The 23,399-nt window shown below is 45.3% G+C and overlaps 1 protein-coding gene across 1 annotated transcript in view; it reads left to right on the top strand.

Moving 5' to 3' along the window:
- The window catches only part of LOC120991038 (izumo sperm-egg fusion protein 1-like), a 42,953-nt gene extending 19,804 nt beyond the window's left edge, over positions 1-23,149 (top strand). Inside the window, exons 4-15 of the mRNA XM_040419929.1 lie at positions 11,796-11,947; positions 12,030-12,104; positions 12,233-12,316; positions 12,590-12,610; positions 13,005-13,019; positions 13,110-13,193; positions 13,385-13,432; positions 21,462-21,536; positions 21,708-21,808; positions 22,120-22,261; positions 22,626-22,803; positions 23,089-23,149. Of these exons, the coding sequence (XP_040275863.1) occupies positions 11,803-11,947; positions 12,030-12,104; positions 12,233-12,316; positions 12,590-12,610; positions 13,005-13,019; positions 13,110-13,193; positions 13,385-13,432; positions 21,462-21,536; positions 21,708-21,808; positions 22,120-22,261; positions 22,626-22,803; positions 23,089-23,149 (1,029 nt within the window). The 5' untranslated portion in view covers positions 11,796-11,802. The remainder of the gene's footprint in view (positions 1-11,795; positions 11,948-12,029; positions 12,105-12,232; positions 12,317-12,589; positions 12,611-13,004; positions 13,020-13,109; positions 13,194-13,384; positions 13,433-21,461; positions 21,537-21,707; positions 21,809-22,119; positions 22,262-22,625; positions 22,804-23,088) is intronic.
- Positions 23,150-23,399: the final 250 nt, after the last annotated feature.

The raw sequence follows: 23,399 nt of genomic DNA, 5'->3' as shown, positions 1-23,399 counted from the left end.
ACACGGAGAAGCCATGCGTGAGAGACTCTAATGGCGGAGTCATATGTGTAAACCTAAAACGGAGAAGCCATGCGTGAGAGACTCTAATGGCGGAGTCATACAGTATGTGTAAACCTAAAACGGAGAAGCCATGCGTGAGAGACTCTAATGGCGGAGACATATGTGTAAACCTAAAACGGAGAAGCCATGCGTGAGAGACTCTAATGGCGGAGTCATATGTGTAAACCTAAAACGGAGAAGCCATGCGTGAGAGACTCTAATGGCGGAGTCATATGTGTAAACCTAAAACGGAGAAGCCATGCGTGAGAGACTCTAATGGCGGAGTCGTATGTGTAAAACTAACACGGAGAAGCCATGCGTGAGAGACTCAGATGGCGGAGTCATATGTGTAACCTAAAACGGAGAAGCCATGCGTGAGAGACAAAATTATTATTATATTTTTTTTTATATACTATAAACCCCTTAAGCAGCTCCCGTATGGGCACAGCTCTGAGTACGAGCATGAAGAGCATGGTATAACGCAGATCACCTGCACGGACTAACTAACATCCTGTGCCTAAATAACCCCCTTGGAACCTTATGTACGGCCGGCAGCAGGAAGCCAGCCACCGCCTATGATCTGCTCCCCCTGACCGAGCCTAGTACTCCTACCCCTGATCCCTGCCTACCTAACGGCACGGCGGCCCGTGCCAGACTTTATTGAAGATGAGGAGCCTTTACCCCCAGCTGCGTGGGGAGCTCACGTTGCTCCCTCGCAGAATGCCCCAGTGCGGGGGAGCCCCCCCCCCCCTCAGCTAGGGCCGACTAACCGCCGGCTGGACACTCGTACCGCGTGGGGAGCAGCGCCGCTCCCTGGCAATGTGCACCGGATCAGAGGGAGCCCTTCCTTTACCGTGGGCCCCGGCCCCCGCTGGTTTGAATCGTGTGCCGCTGGCATTGTGCGCCGGTGCGGGAGTGCCCCTCACCTAGGGGCTGGTTGTTGTGACTGGAACCCGCTGGGAGACTGAAGCCTGACCGGACCTACCTGTGACCGTGAAGGCTGACCTCCCAGGCCGTGGCTGACCCGCGTGTGTAGACGTGACGCAACTACCCGTAGATGCCCACCCAGTGCCTGTAGTCAATGGGAGTGCGCCCGAGTCTGTGGATGTGACCGACTAGACCCTGTAGTCGTAAGGGGACCCTGCATCAAGAGTAGCGGTAACGGACCATCGCCTGTAGACGTGGTAGTATTATCTCACGAGTCTGTTGACATGAGACTAATGCCTGCAGTCGTGGCAGGGCTTTCTCACGAGTCTGCAGTCGTGACAGACTACTGCCTGCAGTTGTGGCCAGCGTTTATAATGAGCCTGTAGTCGTAACAGATTTGTGCCTGCAGTCGTGGCAGGGCTTTAGAGCGGGTCTGTAGTCATGACAGACTGATGCCTGCAGTCGTGGCAGGGCTTTAGAGCGGGTCTGTAGTCATGACAGACTGATGCCTGCAGTCGTGGCAGGGCTTTATAACGGGTCTGTAGTCGTGACAGACTGATGCCTGCAGTCGTGGCAGGACTTTATAACGAGTCTGTAGTCGTGACAGACTGATGCCTGCAGTCGTGGCAGGGCTTTATAACGGGTCTGTAGTCGTGACAGACTGATGCCTGCAGTCGTGGCAGGACTTTATATCGAGTCTGTAGTCGTGACAGACTGATGCCTGCAGTCGTGGCAGGGATTTAGAGCGGGTCTGTAGTCATGACAGACTGATGCCTGCAGTCGTGGCAGGGCTTTATAACGAGTCTGTAGTCGTGACAGACCTGGCAAAGCAAAATTTCTATCTATATAATAATTTTTATTTTATTTTTTTTAACTTCCCACCAAAGGCCACAACTGTAGGCGCCACCCTGCAAGACATGCGCCAGTGGCCTGGGCATTGATAGGCCACCATACCCAGTCCCCCAAGCCCACGCAGGAGTAAAAAGAGGGGGTTGGCCCACGCATGCGCCCCACACCTGACTCACCTGGCGGCCATGACAGCCACAAACCCCACCATATCGCAAAGTAGCCAACCACCTGTGGACCTGAATAAACAAGGACAGACATGTGAGTGAGCGAACCCCGGCTGAGTGACACTTCACCCACGCAACCGCTCCCTAGCTAACTGCGCCCGAAACCGACCCACTGACTCCCGACGTACCGTGTGGGCTTATGGGCGGCCAGGCTGCGTGCGCAAGGCGAAGTGGCCATCCCCCTTCCTTGAACCCTCTTTTTATTTAATACTTAAAACCCTTTTTTTTTTCTTTCTGACGCCTGCCTTAGTGCCTAGCCACTGGTGCTGAGCAAGGAGCCCAGCACCTGGACTGCAGTACTGGCATGGCCTGTAGGTGTCGCCCTCTCTCAGATCAGGACCTGCTGGAGCGCCGAAGGCCAGTGAGCCGCACTGTGGAGCCGACGGCCGGCGTGACCGATGCGCTGCGCGCGATGGTATGAGAGCGGGAGTGTGCAGCGGAGCCACAGGTGAGGGGTGACCGAGGAGGCTGTTGTACCATTTAGCCTTGGGGACGCTGCATGTGGGAGCGGGGTGCCTGGAGCAGATCGGAAGTGCGGGTAGTCACAGGTGCGGCTGGGGACCGGCGGGCACGCCCGGCAGCATAACATGACATACATAACGAGATGGGTGTGCAGCCACCCGGCCTACCTATTCTCCGCAGCGATGAGCCCGACGCAGCCGACCGCATGAACTACCAATGAGACACGCGACTTCTCTGGCACGGATAGCCAACCCACGAGCCGATTCGAAAGCGTTCGAACCGACAAGTGGGGGCAGGAGAGCCAGGTTTAAATAATTAAAGCCCCGCCTCCCCTCACACAAACACGGCACTCTTAATTGCCTACCACTTGTACCAATACTAGAGATCTCAGTACATATTGATTTTTATAGCACAACTTTTATTGCATTTTATGTATATTTTATGCGCAATTTTATCATCATATAAAGATATCAACTATAGACATACCAGCTGGTGAGTGCCTGTTTTTATTTAGAATCAGATTACAGTGGCTACTTTGAAGAACCTAGAATATGACATATTTTCAGTTGTCTCACACTTGTTTGTTATGTATATAATTCCACATGTGTTAATTCATAGTTTTGATTCCTTCATAGTCATGAAAATAAAGAAAACTCTTTGAATGAGAAGGTGTGTCCAAACTTTTGGTCTGTACTGTATATGTGATTAAAAATAAAAAAAATAAAACATGTTTGGTATCGCCGCGACCGTAACGACCTGATCTATAAAAGGATCACATTACTTTCTTATTGCACGGTGAACGCCATAAAAAAAGAAGGAAAAACTATAAATTTATATTTGGCCCACCTCACTTTCCCAAAAAATGGTATTAAAAGTGATCAAAAAAGTCATATGTACCCAAAATGAGTACTAATCCCACAAAAAATGAGTCCTTATATGAGACAATCGCCCAATGGAGACACAAAAATATGGTTTTTTTCTAAAATGCTTTTATTGTGTAAAACAAAACAAAAAATAGATATATTAGGTATCGCATCCATAACGACCTGCTCTATAAAAATCACACACTTATCCCCAAAGGTGAATGCTGTAAAAAAATAAAAACTGTGCGAAAAGAACACATTTTTTGTCTACTTGCCCCATAAAGTGTAATATTGAATGATCGGCAGATCGGCAGAAAAATAGAAAAAATATGTCTTTCATAAAATGGAGAAACAAAAACATGATTTTTTTTCAAAAATGCTTTATTATGTAAAACTGAAACAAACAAACAAAAAAGTAGACCTGTCAGATGAACATTTTAAAAACCAAAAATAAAAACTGTGCCAAAACAGTCATTTGTGGTAACCTTGCCTCACAAAAAGCGTAATATAAAGCGATCAAAAAATCATATGTACCCCAAAATAGTATCAATAAAACTGTCACCTTATCCCATAGTTTCCTAAATGGGTCACTTTTTGATTGTTTCTACGGTAGGGGGCTTCAAATGGTGTCTAAAAACCAGTCCAGCAAAATCTGCCCTCCAAATACCATCTGGCGCTCCTTTCCCTCTGAGTCCTGCCGTGTGCCTTACAGCAGTTTACAACCACATGTGGGGTGTTTCTGTAAACTGCAGAATCAGGGTAATAGATATTGAGTTTTCTTTGGCTGTTAACCCTTTATGTGTTACAGGAAAAAAATTATTAAGATGGAAAATCTGCCAAAAAAGGGAAATTTTGAAATGTAATCTCCATATTCCTTTAATTTTTGGTGAAACACCTAAAGGGTTAACAAAGTTTGTAAAATCTATTTTGAATAACCTGAAGGGTGTAGTTTCTAAAGTTTGGTCATTTATGGGTGGTTTCTACTACATACGCCCCACAGAGTAACTTCCTAACTAAACAGGTCCTTAAAAAAATGGGTTTGGGATAAAAAAATAAATAAATTAAGAATTGCTTCTAAAATTCTAAGCCTTCTAATGTCCTAAAAAATAAAATTACTTCTGCAAAATGATGCCAACATAAAGTAGATAAATGGGAAATGTAAAGTAATAAGTATTTTGTGAGGTATCACTATCTGCCTTAGGCCTTTTGCACACAAACGTTTTTTTTGTTTCCGTTTATGTTCCGTTTTTTGCTTTCCGTATACGGAACCATTAATTTCAATGGGTCCGCATAACTGTAACACCCCAGAGTTGTGTTACTAAACTTTTTTACCTCGCTACAATCTCAAAAAAGCATTTACCTTGTCATCTCATGTAATTTCACATTATATCCTCACAACTGTGCATTATAAACCATGTTAAGTGTATATTGCTGTAATTTCCATGTTCACCAGCAGGAGGCAGCAATGTGTTAGCAAGGACTTAGGTTTAGTTTAGTACACCTAAGCTGGAATATTTCGTTTCGGCTTAGCACCCCTTCTTTGAGCAGAGTGGGCTATGCCCACATCCTGCAGCATGGGGAGGAAAGGAAGTTAGAGTGAGTGTAGCCCACCCCCTGCTAGGGGTAGGGTGTGCATGTTAGGAGCTCCCTGAGATAGAGAGGAAAGCCAGGATCTTGTCTCGGCTCCCCATCCCCAGTCTGAGCCCTGCAGCCTCGGTTGGATGACAAGCAAGCAGACAACTCCAGTTCCAGGACGACAGCATTCCCTGAGAAGATAACTGTGAGTAAAGTCCAGAGACCCAGAAGAAGCCATATTCCTCCTCAGCTAGCCAGTCGCCATACAGCAGAAGATAGAGAGTGCAGAAGTCAAATTCCTGCCACAGTATAGAGCTAACAAAGCAGATATCCCTTCCTGCAAGCTCTAGGTTGATAGAGCAGAAGATAAATTCCTGCCAACCATTGCCAATACCTGCTGGGACCTAAGACAAAAGCTGTATCTTGCTTGGATGAAAGTTATCCTCAGTAAAGACAAATTTGAACTTTATCAAAGGTCTGGATCTCAATTTCTGCTGCAAATTCCTCTATTACTCTTATTATCACTACACTCACCTGGGGCGTGAGTTATACCATCCTTGGAGGGCCCTGTGACAGTACCCTGCGCACGCTGCAATTGGCGTCACAAACAAAACTATAGACTATCATACCCATATCCTGACCCACTGCATAATTTGGCGTCAGCGTAACCATTACCACCTATCCGGCTCTATTGCATCGACCACTACAGTCCAGATCCATTTTTTGTGGACCGGAAAATACTGAAAAAGCCATATGATCGTGTGCAAGAGGCCTTAAAAGCAGAGAAATTTAAATTTAGAAAATTTAAATTTTTTCCACATTTTCTGTAAATTTAGGATTTGTTTTATAAATTAAGGTGATTTATATTGACTCAAATTTACCACTATCATGAAGTACAATGTGTCACGAGAAAACAATCTCAGAATGGCTTGGATAAGTCAAAGTTTTCCAAAGTTATTACTACATAAAGTGACATGTCAGATTAGTAAAAATCGGCCTGGTCCTTAAGGTAAAAAAAATGGCAATGTCCTTAAACGGTTAAAGAGAATCTGGCATCATAAACCAAAAAATCTACTGTAATATGTGGATAGATGAAAACACACAGATTCCGTATATTTTTTGGTTATCTTTCAACTTGATTACCCTGTAGTATGCCTATAAATAGCCCGTGCCCGGTATGTGCCCTGTATGCTGATTATGTCATTTAGGGGCGGACATACCATATGTCCAACCACTGCAGCTGCACAAAGGCACAGTAGGAAAGGTGCCCCACTTCCACCATAAAATTATCTTACTACTGTATGTAAAGCCTGTATTACACAGGCCGATTGAGCAAGCAATTGTTGGGAGGGAAGCGTTCAATCCCGGTAATCTCCTGCTCGCTAGTGGAGGAGAACGCTGCTATTAAATGCAACAATCTCCTGTGCAGCACGGACAGGAGTGATCGCTATGCCATCGCTCATCCCCATACTGTCTAGTGGTTTGCCTCCAGCAGAATGCTATTAGACAGCATGATCTGCCGCCGGCAAGAGCTGATTTTTAATATGCTCAAAAATTAGAATTGCCCGATGAACGAGTTTACATCCTGGGACCCGAGCAGAGCAGCGGAGGTGAGAGAGCGCAGGAGCTGGGAGTCAGCGCCAGGAAGCAGGTACAGTAAATATGCTTCCCATCGCAGGTCAGCCCCCAAATGTGTACAACCTCTTTAACCATGCTTTATTCGTACATGATGACAGAACATATTGTATTTATCAATGTGCCCTTTGTCATCGTTATACCAGTCAGCTACACTCTTGTATATTCCAATATTTTGTCATAATGTAACATATCTGTTTTAACCACTTCCCATCTGGACCATTTGCCCCCTTCCTGACCAGGCCTAATTTTGCAAATCTGACATATGTCACTTTATGTGGTAATAGCTTTGGATCGCTTTTACTTATCCAAGCCATTCAGAGATTGATTTCTCGTAACACATTGTACTTCATGACAGTCATAAATTTGAGTCAATATATTTCACCTTTATTTATGAAAAAATCCCAAATTTACCAAATATTTGGAAAAATTTGCAATTTTCTAAATTTTTATTTCTCTGCTTTTAAAACAGAAAGTGGTTTCTCATAAAATATTTATAACTTAACATTCCGCATATGTCTCCTTTATGTTGGCATCATTTTGTAAATGTCATTTTATTTTTTTAGGACGCTAGACGGCTTAGGCTACTTTCACACTTGCGTTTGGTGCGGATCCGTCTGGTATCTGCACAGACGGATCCGCACCTATAATGCAAACGCTTGCATCTGTTCAGAACGGATCCGTCTGCATAACAGCTTTTTCAGATGGTATATCCTAACACAGAGGCGTTCCCATGGTGATGGGGACGCTTCAAGTTAGAATATACTAAGAACTGTGTACATAACTGCCCACTGCTACCTGGCAGCACCTGATCTCTTACAGGGGGCTATGATACGCACAATTAATTAATTGTGCATATCATAGCCCCCTGTAAGAGATCAGGTGCTGCCAGGCAGCAGGGGGCAGACCCCCCTCCCTCCCCAGTTTTAAATTCATTGGTGGCCAGTGCGGCCCTCCTCCCTCCCCAGCATTAAATTCATTGGTGGCCAGTGCGGCCCCCCCCCCTCCCTCCCTAGTATTAAATTCATTGGTGGCCAGTGCGGCCCCCCCTCCCTCCCCTGTATTAAATTCATTGGTGGCCAGTGCGGCCCCCCTCCCTCCCCTGCATTAAATTCATTGGTGGCCAGTGCGGCCTCCCTTCCCCCCCTAATTAAAATCACCCCCTCCCCATCATTGGTGGCAGTGGAGAGTCCCGATCGGAGTCCAGTGGGGCTCCGATCGGTTACCATGGCAACCAGGACGCTACTGCAGTCCTGGCTGCCATGGTTACTTAGCAATTTTAGAAGCATTATACTTACCTGCGCTGTCTGTAACCGGCCGGTCGCTCCTCTTACTGGTAAGTGAAAGGTCTGTGCGGCGCATTGCTTATAGCACAGACCTGTCACTTACCAGTAGGAGGAGCGCCCGGCCGGCCACAGACAGCGCAGGTAAGTATGATGCTTCTAAAATTGCTAAGTAACCATGGCAGCCAGGACTGCAGTGGCATCCTGGTTGCCATGGTAACCGATCGGAGCCCCAGCGATTAAACTGGGGCTCCGATCGGAACTCTCCACTGCCACCAATGATGGGGAGGGGGTGATTTTAATTAGGGGGGGGAGAGGGGAGGCCGCACTGGCCACCAATGAATTTAATACTGGGGAGGGAGGGAGGGGGGGGCCGCACTGGCCACCAATGAATTTAATACAGGGGAGGGAGGGGGGGGCTGCACTGGCCACCAATGAATTTAATACTGGGGAGGGAGAGGGCCGCACTGGCCACCAATGAATTTAATACTGTGGAGGGAGGGAGGGGGGGCCACACTGGCCACCAATGAATTTAATACTGGGGAGGGAGGGGGGCCGCACTGGCCACCAAAGAATTTAAAACTGGGGAGGGAGGGGGGTCTGGCCCCTGCTGCCTGGCAGCACCTGATCTCTTACAGGGGGCTATGATATGCACAATTAACCCCTCAGGTGCGGCACCTGAGGGGTTAATTGTGCTGATCACAGCCCCCTGTAAGAGATCGGGTGCTGACAGGCAGCAGGGGGCAGTTATGTACACAGTTCTTAGTATATTCTAACTTGAAGCGTCCCCATCACTATGGGAACGCCTCTGTGCTAGAATATACTGTCGGATCTGAGTTTTCACGATCTAACTCAAATCCGATAGTATATTCTTACATAGAGGCGTTCCCATGGTGATGGGGACGCTTCAAGTTAAAATACACCATCGGATTGGAGAAAACTCAGATCCGATGGTATATTAATAGGGACTCCTGACTTTACATTGAAAGTCAATGGGGGACGGATCCGTTTGCAATTGCACCATATTGTGTCAACGTCAAACGGATCCGTCCCCATTGACTTGCATTGTAAGTCAGGATGGATCCGCTTGGCTCCGCACGGCCAGACGGACACCAAAACGCTGCAAGCTTGGTGTCCGCCTCCAGAGCGGAATGGAGGCGGAACGGAGCCAAACTGATGCATTCTGAACGGATCCTTATCCATTCAGAATGCATTGGGGATGAACGGATCAGTTCGGGGCCGCTTGTGAGAGCCCTCAAACGGATCTCACAAGCAGAACCCCAAACGCAAGTGTGAAAGTAGCCTAATTTTAGAAGCAATTTTTAACATTTTTAAGAAAATTGCCAAAACCCACTTTTTAAGGACCAGTTCAGGTCTGAAGTCACTTTGTGGGGCTTGCATAGTGGATACCCCCCATAAATGACCCCATTGTAGAAACTACACCCCTCAAGTTACTTAAAACTGATTTTACAAACTTTGTTAACCTTTTATTTTATTATATATATTTTATTATTTATATTTTTTAAATTCACTTTTTTGACAGATTTCCCATTTTAATCCATTTTTTTCTTTAACACATCGATGGTTAACAGCCAAACAAAACTCAATATTTATTACCCTGATTCTGCGGTTTACAGAAACACCCCACATATGGTCGTAAACTGATGTAAGGGCACACGGCAGGGCGGAGAAGAAAAGGAGCGCCATATGGTTTTTGGAAGGCAGATTTTGCTGAACTGGTTTTCAGATGCCATGTCCCATTTGAAGCCCCCCCTGATGCACCCTTACAGTAGAAACTCCCAAAAAGTGACCCCATTTTGGAAACTAGGGGATAAGGTTGCAGTTTTTATTGGTAACAATTTTGGGTACATATGATTTTTTGATCATTCATTATAACACTTTATGGGGCCAGGTGACCAAAAAATTAGTTGTTTTAGCACAGTTTTTATTTATTTTTACAGCGTTCACCTGAGGGGTTAGGTCATGTGACAGTTTTATAGAGCAGATCGTTACGGATGTAGCGATACCTAATATGTATACTTTTTTAAATTTATTTCACTTTAACACAATAGCATTTTTGAAACAAAGAAATGATGTTTTAATGTGTCCATGTTCTGAGAGCTACAGTTTTTTAATTTATTGGTACCATTTCGTGGGACAGCCTTTTTGATCCCCTTGGAGTTGCACTTTTTGTGATGTAAGGTGACAAAAATAGCTTTTTTTGACAGATTTTTTTATTTTATGGTGTGGTGGATCATGTGATATATTTATAGAGCCGGTCGCGGCAAAACCAAATGTCTATTTTATTTATATTTTTTCTATAAAATATTATTATTTTTTATTATTAATTAATTGGGGGAATTTTTTTTTTTATATGTGAAACCTTTTTTTTTATTTTTTTTATTTTTTTTATTTTACACTTTGCGTCCCCCTTAAGGTCATACAAGACTTCGGGGGAAGGGGGGGGGGGGAATTTAACTTCACTTTTTTTTTTTTTTCACTATTGATTTCTCCTGTAACTGGGGCTGACAACGCTATACAACGCTATACAATGCTGCACAGCCTCAGTGCAGGGCTGATCGAGATCTGTAGAAGACCTGACAGCTCCTTCACTCTCCGACCCCAGTGGTTGCTGTGTATACAGCGATCTAGAAGGCAGGGACACCTGGGAACTGGCCTTCTCTCTGGATTGCCCTGCTGTCACTGACAACCCGCTCTGCAGATGCACGATTAGCGTGCAGCTGCCATCTCTGAATGGACGTTCAGAAACGTCCATTCATAGATAGAGATCCACCTCCCAGACGTTTATAGTCAACGGGTGGACGGGAGGTGGTTAAAATACTGTATTTGTCAATCATGTAGCTTTATGAGTATACTGTAGATAATATAGTATCATGACCTGCAGTCCTATGTAAAACCACAGTCATCATTATCTGCACAGATAATGTAATTGTTACCTGCAGTCCTGTTACACCACAGATAACGCTGGGACTACAGGGGCAAGGTGCCAGTGCCTGAGGGCCACAGAAAAGGAAGAGGAGGCCCACAGCCGACAGCAGTGTGAATACTGTCTCAGGGCAGCCTGGGCAGGCTTCATAGTCTTGGAGCCATAAACCATTCATTGGGGCAGCCGCAGACTAGTACCTCCTGTCCTGTAGAGCAGTTTCTGTCTATAAATGTGATTTTAGTAAGTGGAGAGGAGAAGAGGTAGAGGCGCAGATCCCGTATAGACTGACTCACTGCAGCAGGCAGCTCTGGTGCTCTGCTCCCACTGTTCGAAACCTCTTTCTTGTGATGTCATGCGAGACATGTTCAGAAGACTATGCCCGCCCCGGTGCCTCCTCCATCCTCGGCACCCGGGGCATATGCACCCACTTGCAACAGCCCTCCCCCCCTTCCCCCGCTATGCCCCTGGGTACATCATTCTGTGAACCATGTTTGATATGTATATTCTGTAAAGAATGTCATTATATGTATTATTTGTGATATTTAAAAAAAAGTTTATTTTTGTAAACATACTTATTTACTCCTTCTAACAACTCATGTTCCAGAGAATCATTTGCATATGATGATGTCATAATTACATTTTCCACCAATGCAATGGCTTATTTGTTTTGGATCCTAATTTGCATATTCATATGATATTATTACAATTAAATTTTCCACCAATCCAATTGCTTGTTTCAGAGCCTCATCTGCATATTCTGATGATGTCATAAAGACCTTGTCCCTTAACCGGCGCCTGATGCTGTAACCTGTGCAGTGCTGTTGTCTTCTCAGTGGGACATAGTTCTGCTCTCTTGCGTCCTTAGTGATTATTTGCTACAGGAAGCGATTTTACTAAAGATGTCTGGTTCTACCCAGACCATGTGGCTTCTACTGCTCGTAACATCTGTCTTCATCGGACAGTCTCTCTGTTGCATACCATGCGACTCCAGAGGGAAAATGGCTATGGAAGAATTCAACACCTTTATCAAAAGCCAAGTCGATGACATTGACTCAATAGAAGCCTATGTCAACATCAAGCGGTTTGCCAAAGTCACCGAGAAAAAAGTCCTGAACTACCTTGAGGATGAAGTCGGCATACTGGGTACTTATATTATTACTATTATCTCCATTTCATATAATCTATAGATAGATAGATAATTATTGTACCATTATTTTCCTTCCAGATAAATATGCTATATCCGAAATTGCGTCTGAATATAAAAAATCTGTGGACGTCATCCAGGATATAGATTTTAAGGGTAAGTACAATATTTTATACGTAGGTGGAAATTCTACTTCTCTTATTAATAGGAATTAGTGTGTTGGGGGCTCAGACTGATAGATGAGGGGATCGGACTCTCATTCTTCTCCTCTTTATATATCTTAGAGATCCAGCTTCTTCACATCATTGGACTCCATTTCCAGCGACTCAAAGAAAAGCTCAAGGTTATCGTCCAGGACTCAAACCAACGTAAGTGGAATCTTCTTCTGTCTACCATTGTACTTATCTTCTACGTGTCTGGTAGGTTGTCAGAGAGGATGTTTTCAACTTGTTTTCCTTTCCCTACAGCCTAGTGACAGGAGGGAGCGATTGTAATAAAATGTTCTATACTGGGAATTGCTATGCGTGCAGTTTTCTTTTGTATTATTGCAGGGTTATAGATAGAGCCCTCATATACAGGGGATTTCTGTTCTCTATTGTTCTCTATTAGTAATTCTGCTTTTCTTCATTTCTCACTTTTAGGGAGGTGTCCAAATAAACAAGGTGAGTTCTTCTAGATATAACACCTGCTATAATATGACATATAAATGTATTACACACACAGGCCTCTTGTAGTAATAGTAATGTAGACCAGAACTAGAGATCCCCACAGCCACCAATCAGATCACTGCTGTTATCTCCTACCCTGTACTGGACATATGAAAGCCAGCACCTGATTGGCTGCCAGGAATGTTTGCACTAGGAGCTGCTGCGTTCTATAGAGGCCCGGACCGTTCTGGGGCGGCTCAGAGATTTCTGTCAATGGAAATCTAGAAAACAAAGTGACGAACACAGAGGCACTGACATCATGTAATAATAAGGAGACCCAGAGATTAGAGGTTTCTGAGTCTGACAATGAGAACGGTCAGTAATGTCTTCTTTCTTCTCCATTCCTCAGGTGCAGACAGCTGTGGTAAGTACATTTTATACCAGATTCAGCTTCTTGTCATTATTATTATTATCTATAAGATTGGATGGTTATAACACAAGTGCATTTCCCCAGGATTAATGGTGCAAACCTACATCAACTGTCAGACCTGCGCCGAGGAGAAGGTTGTCTGCGCCGGGGGCCCTCCAAAAAATCAAGGTACAGTATAAGATTTCTATCATAGGCCAGAGGAACTAGAATTACACTATATAATGCATGCCAATGGACCTTTCCCACTAGTGTGTGTAAACTGTGGGCGTACTGTGCCTATTATACAGAGGTGAGCAGCACTACATAGGCACTTTACACAGCACTCGCTGACTATTATATGATGTCTCCTCTTTTCACAGACTACTTGGAGAGATGCAGCTGCCTGTGCACCTCCAACAGATGTTTTGGTAAAGTAGAAGTTTATTTTCTTACATCTACATTCATATAGTACATTAGTAAATATATAGGACCCCAAATCCACACCGTACACTAAATATACCAGTCACTGGTATACACCAGACTTCCCAAAGCAGGAGGATTTTTAAATTAATATGATTCAGTCCATAAGCAGGCTAGAAGGGTGATTTGTGGCAGCCTGTACAGTATCCTGTCCATGTGCAGGTGACAGAGGGGTGATAGATACCAGCACATGTGCAGCGTACTCAAGTTGTGTGTAGTAGGTGTTTCTGGGTGATGTAGTGCAATATACACTAACCTGGTACAGCTGACTCTCTGCAAGGGCAGGTATAGGTAGAAATAGTTCGTGACGCCAGTGCCAAGTAAACGGTGGCACGCCGTTTGCGGATGCAGGAATAAATTGAGGAAACGTAGCTTTAAAACAGAACTCCAACTTTAGTAATTTTCAAGCAGAGACAATGTTGGAATCGCAGTTCCTTGGCATACAGTCGATTTTGCAATTCGGTCGATGCAGGCAATTCAGTACAGCAGGGTAATTACAGAGTGTTGAACACAGGACTTGCAGCAAAGGAGCTTGCACTCTAACTCTGTCTGATCCTGGAATGTAGCAATTCTTCACCAAGGCCCATTAACCTATTTCTGGCTTTATATCCTTGGCTATAGCTTCTATGAGTACCTCCTCTGTTATGCTTAGTACCTCTTGCTTTCCTGATCTTTGCCTCTGTCTCTCTCTCTGCTTCCTGAGGCTCTAGAAACTTCTGAGCTCTCCACAAGACTCTCTTTCACTTCCCTGTTTGGGCCTTATATAAACTAGGGCTCTCTAGCTCCCTCTAGCGACTAGAAGCTGGAATGACACCCCTGCAGGCCTGTCCATGCAAGTTTCACAGTAACAGGGAAATACATAACATTACATTACATGACAATTTATAAAACTGACATATACCAACTTCTCCATAATTAAGGAGGGACGACAGCACACCAAGTGACACTTTGGTAGTGACGGGTATTACAGTTCCCGTACACTACATACCCCACTGCTTTAAGCTGAGTACGACCTCGTACTCCATCATGGGTCGCCCAACTGGAATCTCTACCTGAAATAGAAAATAGAGACATGCAGGCATACATACATGTAATTCATCTGCATTTACATTTACATCAGGTCCAATTGGCAAAAGTGAAGTGTGGTGACAAGGGGCGTCGTTCTCTTCTCTCAGGATAGTGAATGGAACGGGGGCGCTGACCTGGCACAGCGTAACATTATAACCAGGATAGTCCATGACAATGAATAAGTCCATAATAGAACAGCAAAATAACGGAACTACCCAGGAGTTTCCTGTGGGTGTATCACAGGCAAGGGCTCACGTGGAGGAGTCCATTCTTGCGCACAAATGTCAAGTAAAGTATTGCCCGTGGCAACTGTTTGGGAGGAGACACCACCAGAATAATCAAAGTCTCCTAAACGGACGGGCGGGCGTCCCCTGGTCATCCGGGTAGACCTTCTCAATACAGGGGTCTCCTCTTCCCTTAGCAACGAGGTAGAAGGGAGAGGAGCAACAGGAGGGTCTCCATCCGTGAGACCTCGGTCAGGAACAACTGGAACAACAGGAACAACTGGAACAACAGGAACAACAATATCCACTACAGGGGGAACTGGATCCAGGGCATCTTGAACCGGCTCTGCTGGAGGTGAAGCTACAGTAGGTGCCGGAGCAGGCACCAGCAAGTTCAACCACGGTGTCAGAAGCCAATGCATGGGATCAGCGTCATACCTGAGATTACTGACAGCCTGCATAGGATCCTCGGGCTGTAGTGCTGACTCTGACACAGGATATTCAGATCCAGAACTCTCGTCGATAGGTTCTGGTGTCAGGCAGAGCTTTAACCGGTTTCGGTGTACAATTTGGGATCCCTTGTCTTCCCGGGTGATCTCATAAGTGTGAGTTCCAACATTTGGGATTGCAGTGACAACATAAGGATTTCGCTCCCACTTACTGTCCAATTTGCTGGTACGACGGTTATTCTTTAACCATACCACGGCCCCTATGGTCAAGGGTTCTGCATGGGCTGTCTGATCATAGTCCCTCTGCTGTCGGTCTCTAGCAAAGTCCATACGTTCCTGAACAATGGCTTTGGCTGCATCCAATCGCCTTTGGTGCTCAGCAACCCAGTCGGTGTTAGGTAATGGGTTAATGCAATCAGGTACATGTATGTCCAATGAATGATCAGCAGGCAATGTCCCTTGGCGCCCAAACATCAAGTAAAAAGGGGTATACCCGGTGGAACAATGTATGGTATGATTGTATGTGAACATGAGCTGTGGCAACAGACTGGGCCAATCTCCTCTGTTCTCAGGAGGCACGGCCCTCAGCATCTCTATCAAGGTCTGATTCATTTTTTCACATAATCCGTTACCTTGAGGATGGTAGGCCGTCGTCCGGATCTTCTTACAGTTGTGTAAGCGGCACAGTTCATGGAACAGATGGGACTCAAAAGCAGGTCCTTGATCGGTGAGGATCTTTTCTGGACATCCATAGGGCAGGAGGAAGTGCTTCCAGAACATTTCGGCTGTAGTCTTGGCTGTTTGGTCTCTCACAGGCACTGCTACAACAAACTTTGTGAAATGATCAATAATAGTCATGGCATAAGCATACCCTGAGCGACTAGGCTCCAGTTTTACATGGTCGATGGCGACAAGTTCAAGAGGACGGGTACTTACAATGGGTCTCAGTGGTGCCCTCTGATCATGGTGCTCACTTCGTTTCAAGGCACAGGCTACACACTCTCGACACCACTTCTCCATGTCTTCTCTCATGCCTACCCAGTAAAACCGCTGGCGGATAGTAGCTTCAGTCTTTTGGACCCCAAAGTGACCGGATTGATTGTGGTACATCTCCAACACCATACCTGCATCACGTCGGGGTATGAGAATCTGGTGCACTCTCTCGTTGGACACTGGGTCTAGGCTTCTCCGTAGCAATAGGCCCTTTTGTATGAAGAGTTGATGGCGCTGTCTCCACAGTTTGATGAGCTCAGGATCTGCACTCTTACGCCGAATCCTCTCAGGGGCTCTGCCACTAGTAATGAAGTCCAACAACTCACCCAGCACTCTACTTTCAGACTGTAGTTTCACCCACCTTTCTTCTTTAGGATCAGGCCTACTGGAGGGTGAAGGAACTGCAGCTCTGTTATTGGTAGCTCGAGCCTGATCCTGTTGAGCAAATTTGTTATAGAAAGCCGGCATCTCTACATCTTCCCAAGCATCTAGTACATCATCAGGAGCTGTCTCTGTGGGAAGTCTGGATAAAGCATCAGCATTATCATTAGTACGTCCAGCACGATACTTTACAGAGAAATTATAGTTGGCAAGGCGAGAGGCCCATCTCTGCTCCAAGGCCCCCAATTTAGCTGTATTTAGATGCGCCAGAGGGTTATTGTCAGTGAATGCAATGAACGGGGTGGCGGCTAGATAATCCTTGAATTTTTCTGTCACCGCCCACACTAATGCCAGGAACTCTAGTTTGAAGGAACTATAATTCTGGTCATTTTTCTCAGCTCCTTTCAGGGAGCGGCTTGCATATGCTATCACTCTCTCTTTTCCCTCTTGGATCTGGGCTAACACAGCTCCCAGGCCTCGCTTGCTAGCATCAGTATAGAGATGGAAGGGCTTGCTATAATCTGGATAACCTAACACTGGAGGCTCGGTCAGTTTCTTTTTTAGCAATTGGAACGCTATCTCTCTTTTCTCATTCCACTCAATGGGCACAGGAGTTCTAGGACTCTTTTTGGGTTGCCCCCTCAAGAGTTCCTGGATAGGATCAGCTATTTGAGCAAAATGGGGGATAAAACGTCTATAGTAGCCGGCAAAACCAAGGAAACTCCTCACCTCTTTGACGGTAGTAGGAACCGGCCAATTACGGACAGCTGCTAATTTATCAGGGTCAGGTTGCACTCCCTCTCCGCTTACTACATGCCCCAGGTATCTTACTGCAGGCTTGAGCAGGTGACACTTGGATGGCTTTACCTTCAAGCCATATTTGATAAGGATTTCAAATACTTCTGCCAAATGTTTCAGATGGTCTTCATATGTTTTTGAATACACAATGACGTCATCTAGATACAGCAGCACTGTTTCGAAGTTTTTGTGACCCAAACACCGTTCCATTAGTCTCTGGAAAGTTCCTGGGGCATTACATAGCCCGAACGGCATACAATTGAATTCAAACAGGCCCATGGGAGTAGTGAAAGCAGTCTTTTCCCTATCCTCGGGGGCCATGGGTACTTGCCAGTAGCCGCTGGTCAAGTCCAATGTGGAGAAATAGGCAGAAGAGCCCAGAGCAGTTAGTGACTCCTCAATGCGGGGCAGTGGGTATGCATCTTTGTGGGTTATTTGATTAATTTTCCTATAATCCACACAGAAACGGATACTACCGTCCTTCTTCTTTACAAGAACCAGGGGTGCAGCCCACGGACTACGGCTGTCCCGGATCACATTAGAGTCTTTCATCTCTTGGATCATTTCCTTTACAGTCTGATATGAAGTAGGTGGTAAGGGTCTGTATCTCTCCTTGATAGGAGGATGAGAGCCAGTAGGTATGGTGTGTTGTATGGCACTAACCTCTCCATAGTCAGTAGCATGCTTACTGAAGGCCTGGTGGTGCTCCTTGACAAGCTGTAGAATCCCTTCTTGTTGATGTTGGGGGGTAGTCTCGTCCCCTACATGGAGCTCTTCCCACCAGGGCACTTGTGGCTGGGTCACCGGCGAACATCTGCTGTCTGCAGCTGGCGGCTTTTCTGTCACTGGAAGACGAATGATGTCTTGGAAGGACACCTGGGACAGCTGGGCAACAGGGCAATGCTTAGTAAGCGCAACAGGATGATTACTCAGATTAATCAGACGGACAGGTACTTTACCTTGGGAGACGTTCACCAGGCACTTGGCAGCTCTCACATAAGGATAATCCTCCATCTGGAGTGGTTCCACCAGGGCTGGATAATCTCGGCCTTCGACTCCCAGGACAGCACGACACCACAAAAGAGTTTGAGAATTAGGAGGCAAAGTCACAGGCTTAATATCACGGATCCTGGCAGTACAAATTTCTCCTTTCCGATTAGCAAACCTCTGCTGGGCACTTAACACAGTAATAGTCTTTTGAATCACCCTCCTGGATGCAGAGGAAGCAGTGGGCAAAGTCTGATGTAATACAGCAAGTATTTCTGAATAACAGTTTTTGAAAACATTGGTGCCTAGAATGACAGGATGTCCTCCTCTGTCACCGGCCTGTACTACGATCACTCCCTGTTGAGGCAGGGTTACTTCTCCCACCTGCAGGGTGGGTTCCCAGTATCCATGAACCTTTACTGGTTTGCCATTGCTGGCGATAATTTCCACCCAGGATTCAGGCGGTTGGGTCAACTGGTTGGTGTCCCAGAACTTTTCAAATGCAGGCAGCTGAATAGTAGTGACCTGAGACCCAGTATCTAATAGGGCTTCAAAGGGGATCCCGTTGATCTCTATATTGATTTTAGGATGGGATCCTACATAACGTGGCATCCAATTTGGATCCTCTGGACCTAGTGTTCTACCTCCCGAGGGTTGGTCCTCAGCCTCAGGGGTTGCCCGTTTAACTGCCAGCACATGGATTCTGTGTGTCCCAGCTTTTTGCAGTATGTACACACGGGCTTCTTGCGACCTCTATTACGCCTCCCAGGATCCCTGGGGTGAGTCTCTTGGTAAGGAGGTGGGAACGGCCTAGGAGGTGACAGGAATTCTTCATCTAGCCTTATGGGTTTTTCCCATTCCTCTATTTTTCTGCACACTTTCTCTAGACTTTTAGTGAGGTGATTTACTTGCTCTGTCAGCATGGCAATAGTATCAGTAGCTGACACTTGAACAGCTTGGCCGGCCTCAGCTCGGTTAGTGATAAGTGGTTTTACCCTGCAGGCTGATGACTCAGATAGGGCGCTCAACTCAGGAGATACTGTGGACCCCAGAATTTTTATAGCCAGTTCTTTAAAGTCCAGAAAGGCACTGTTAGGGTGCTGGGCGGACAGCATCTTTAACTGGGTCCTTATTTGTTCACTAGACACCCCGTTGATAAATTGTTCCCTCAGGGTCTGGTCCCGGTTATCAGCCTCTTTGGGATCTATCTGGATTACAGCCCCTAAAGCCTCCTGAAGTGATAGGGCAAAGTCACGGAGGGACTCACCGGACTTCTGTTTCTTGCCAAAGAAGTGCATCTTTATCTCTGAGGCAGTCCTAGTTTCAAAAGTGGCTCTGAGGCGGGTGAAGATCTGTTCTAGAGTACTCCGCTCAGTAGCAGGCCATGATAACACTTCCCTGCGGGCAGCTCCCTCCAGTTGCGCCAGCAGGATTTCCATTTGCTGGTCGGCATTTATAGGGTATAATCGGAATAGTGCCAGCAACTTTTCTTCAAAGTCCCGTAGGGTATGGGTCTCTCCCCTGTAGCGGGGGAACCATGGGGCCCCGAAATAATAAGGCATGGTAAAGGGCATCATGCTAGGGGCTGTAGGGTGATCAGGAGCCGCAAGCTCTCCTGGGGCCGGCTGCTCAGGCACTCCTGGCTCTGACATGGTAGTCTATTGAGAGGTGGCCGCTGGCGACTAAAGAGGCCGGTACACTCCCCTTCCCTCCGGTTACAAGTGCTTACCGGTATCTCCGGGCTTGCGCAGGTCAAGTCTCGCGAGGTTCCGGACGTCCTGAGACCGCGGTGACGCAGGAGAAGCAGGGCCGCGGCGGTGCGATGATGAAGAGGGGCGGGACTCTCTGTGTCTTTGCAGGGATCCGCCCACGAATGTCCTCAGCGGCGCGGGAAACTTTACTCCAGGCAGCCGGTGGCCATCTTTAGCAAAACGCTGTCCATTCACTGACAGCAAGCAGGATTGTAAAAAGTCTATAAATCCACACTCCAATGCGGCGATTTTCTTCCTCTGTGCAGCGCAATACTGTACAGCGCGTTTTAGAAGTTTTTGACACACTTTGGGTATGATTTTTAATCCACAAAGTCCACTTGAATAAAACAGGAAAATTGTCACTTTGGTCACAGGGCAATGGTATAAGGCACAAAGTTCACGCTTCTTGCACTAGAAAGCGTGCGTATCCTGTTCGTGGAACGCCAAAAGAGAAGTGCAGCGTACTCAAGTTGTGTGTAGTAGGTGTTTCTGGGTGATGTAGTGCAATATACACTAACCTGGTACAGCTGACTCTCTGCAAGGGCAGGTATAGGTAGAAATAGTTCGTGACGCCAGTGCCAAGTAAACGGTGGCACGCCGTTTGCGGATGCAGGAATAAATTGAGGAAACGTAGCTTTAAAACAGAACTCCAACTTTAGTAATTTTCAAGCAGAGACAATGTTGGAATCGCAGTTCCTTGGCATACAGTCGATTTTGCAATTCGGTCGATGCAGGCAATTCAGTACAGCAGGGTAATTACAGAGTGTTGAACACAGGACTTGCAGCAAAGGAGCTTGCACTCTAACTCTGTCTGATCCTGGAATGTAGCAATTCTTCACCAAGGCCCATTAACCTATTTCTGGCTTTATATCCTTGGCTATAGCTTCTATGAGTACCTCCTCTGTTATGCTTAGTACCTCTTGCTTTCCTGATCTTTGCCTCTGTCTCTCTCTCTGCTTCCTGAGGCTCTAGAAACTTCTGAGCTCTCCACAAGACTCTCTTTCACTTCCCTGTTTGGGCCTTATATAAACTAGGGCTCTCTAGCTCCCTCTAGCGACTAGAAGCTGGAATGACACCCCTGCAGGCCTGTCCATGCAAGTTTCACAGTAACAGGGAAATACATAACATTACATTACATGACAATTTATAAAACTGACATATACCAACTTCTCCATAATTAAGGAGGGACGACAGCACACCAAGTGACACTTTGGTAGTGACGGGTATTACAGTTCCCGTACACTACACATGATTATCATATTTATTCTAATATTATAAGTGTCTTTAATGCTCGGCTCACATTTCATTTCTTTCTTCTTTTCTCAGATCTGAAAACTGGACGGTCCTGCTCTCCATGTAAAGATCACAAGTCTCACCTGGCAGAGACTGTAAACTGTGGAGGTGAGGAGATAGCAGAATATAACCAGTTACTATCAGTCTCCTCTATGATGGCCGTATTTCCTATTAGGTCTTATAGAAGGAGACGTGTTATTGAGACAACCCCTAAATGTAGGACAGAATATCTACACAATTACTTCTATAATATCTTCTTTCATTTTCCTGTTTTTCTAGAGATAAATATAAAAATCCCAGAATATGAAGAACTAGTTCTGGACTGTACTTTTGAATGGTACGCAAGGCTGGAGGACACCTATAACAACGTGTTCACCCTGGTAAGTACAATGCAGGGTAAAATTGGGAGATTGTTCAGTTTGAGTTATACGATTATAATGTTAAGGCAGCGCTTCCCAAACCTATTCCTTTCATTACTCAAAAAACACTTAGCAGAAAGTCCTTTCACCCAATATCATCACCAGGCTGCTCAATATGGTCTAAAATCAGACTTTCTGTCATGTCAGCAAATTATCATCAGTAATTTTCTAAATTTTTGTCCTAATGATATGACTATGATAAATTACAAATATTATATTATAAATAGTTGTGATATCTGAGGCTCTAATAATTCTCCATATTTTTTCTATAGCCTCGTGAACACAATCCCAAAATCACCCGGGAGCCCTATCTTGTGATCAAGGGCGTACAGATGGGGGACTCCGGACGGTACACGTGTACCACCATCCTGGACTCTGAGGTGCCAGTGAGTAAGATCACCTATAACGTGGCAGGTAAGGACATATTATTACTGGCACTATGCTGAGTGGTATTTCTTAGATACGCGGGATTCATATCTACTTGTGGGTGATAATTAGTGAGAAAGGATCTAGTTCTGAAAATCTGAATTGTCACCTATAATGTGGGGCTATTTTACATTAGTATTTGTAAGGAAAAAACCTATAATGGAAAGATTTTAGCCATTTCTGTATTTTGGAGCCACTTTTGGTTTTGACAGTGCTTCTGAGCCTCCATGATGCAGACGATTCTGATATTCTGACATATATTTCATGGTCTTTCATGTATAAGATACACTACAATGTCATTATCGTTCTCTTCATGGAATTAACTATTAATGTAATTGTTTTCTTCATTTAGTTATCAGCGAATCGGAACAGGCGACAAAAAAATACCATCCTCGCCCTACACTTCCTGATGTGCTTGACATCACAGCGCCTGAGCCGCCACTTCTAGAGGAGCTACAGAACAACAATGCTTCCCTCATAGCAATATCTGTGGCCGGCTCCGTCACCATCATGCTGATCGCTGGCATATGGTAGGTAGCATCTATAAGATACTCTGTGGAACAGGCGTAGTATTTTATATAAATATTACACATTACACTTAGTCCAGGCAGTCACTGGATGCTCCAGATTTATCACAATACTGAATGCTTCATGATAAATTTGGCGCATATTACAAGGCCAGACATGTTATAATGTCAGTGGACTGATAAGCAGCTAATGTAAGAAAAAACATTGGAGGATCTGTGCACACATTTCACTCAGAGCTGACATGTAAGTAGCAAATATCAAATAACTGATAGATTTTCTTTTTTCAGCATCTGCATGTTCTGGAGGAAAATGAAATCCAGAGAGCCTCTGGAAAAAGAGCCAGTGTGAAGGCGAACCGTCAAGCACCATCCTGTACTGCCACCTGCCAGGAAAAAAAAACAAAAAAGAAAATTTTAACCTTTCCCCAAAAACAAAAAAAAATAAAAAAAAACTTCCCATCCCTATTTCTCCCTTCCCTTTCTCTCCCTAACCCTTCTCCATAAAAAAATAAAAAATTAAAAAATGTTTCCCAAAAAATAAAAATTTTTCTTCCCTTCCCCTTTTCTTCCCTCCCCTTCTTCCCTAAAAAATAAAAAAA

This window comes from Bufo bufo, chromosome 2 (assembly GCF_905171765.1).
Source record: "Bufo bufo chromosome 2, aBufBuf1.1, whole genome shotgun sequence".
In the NCBI taxonomy this organism is placed as follows: Eukaryota; Metazoa; Chordata; class Amphibia; order Anura; family Bufonidae; genus Bufo; species Bufo bufo.
This window is presented reverse-complemented; position numbering and strand designations above follow the sequence as displayed.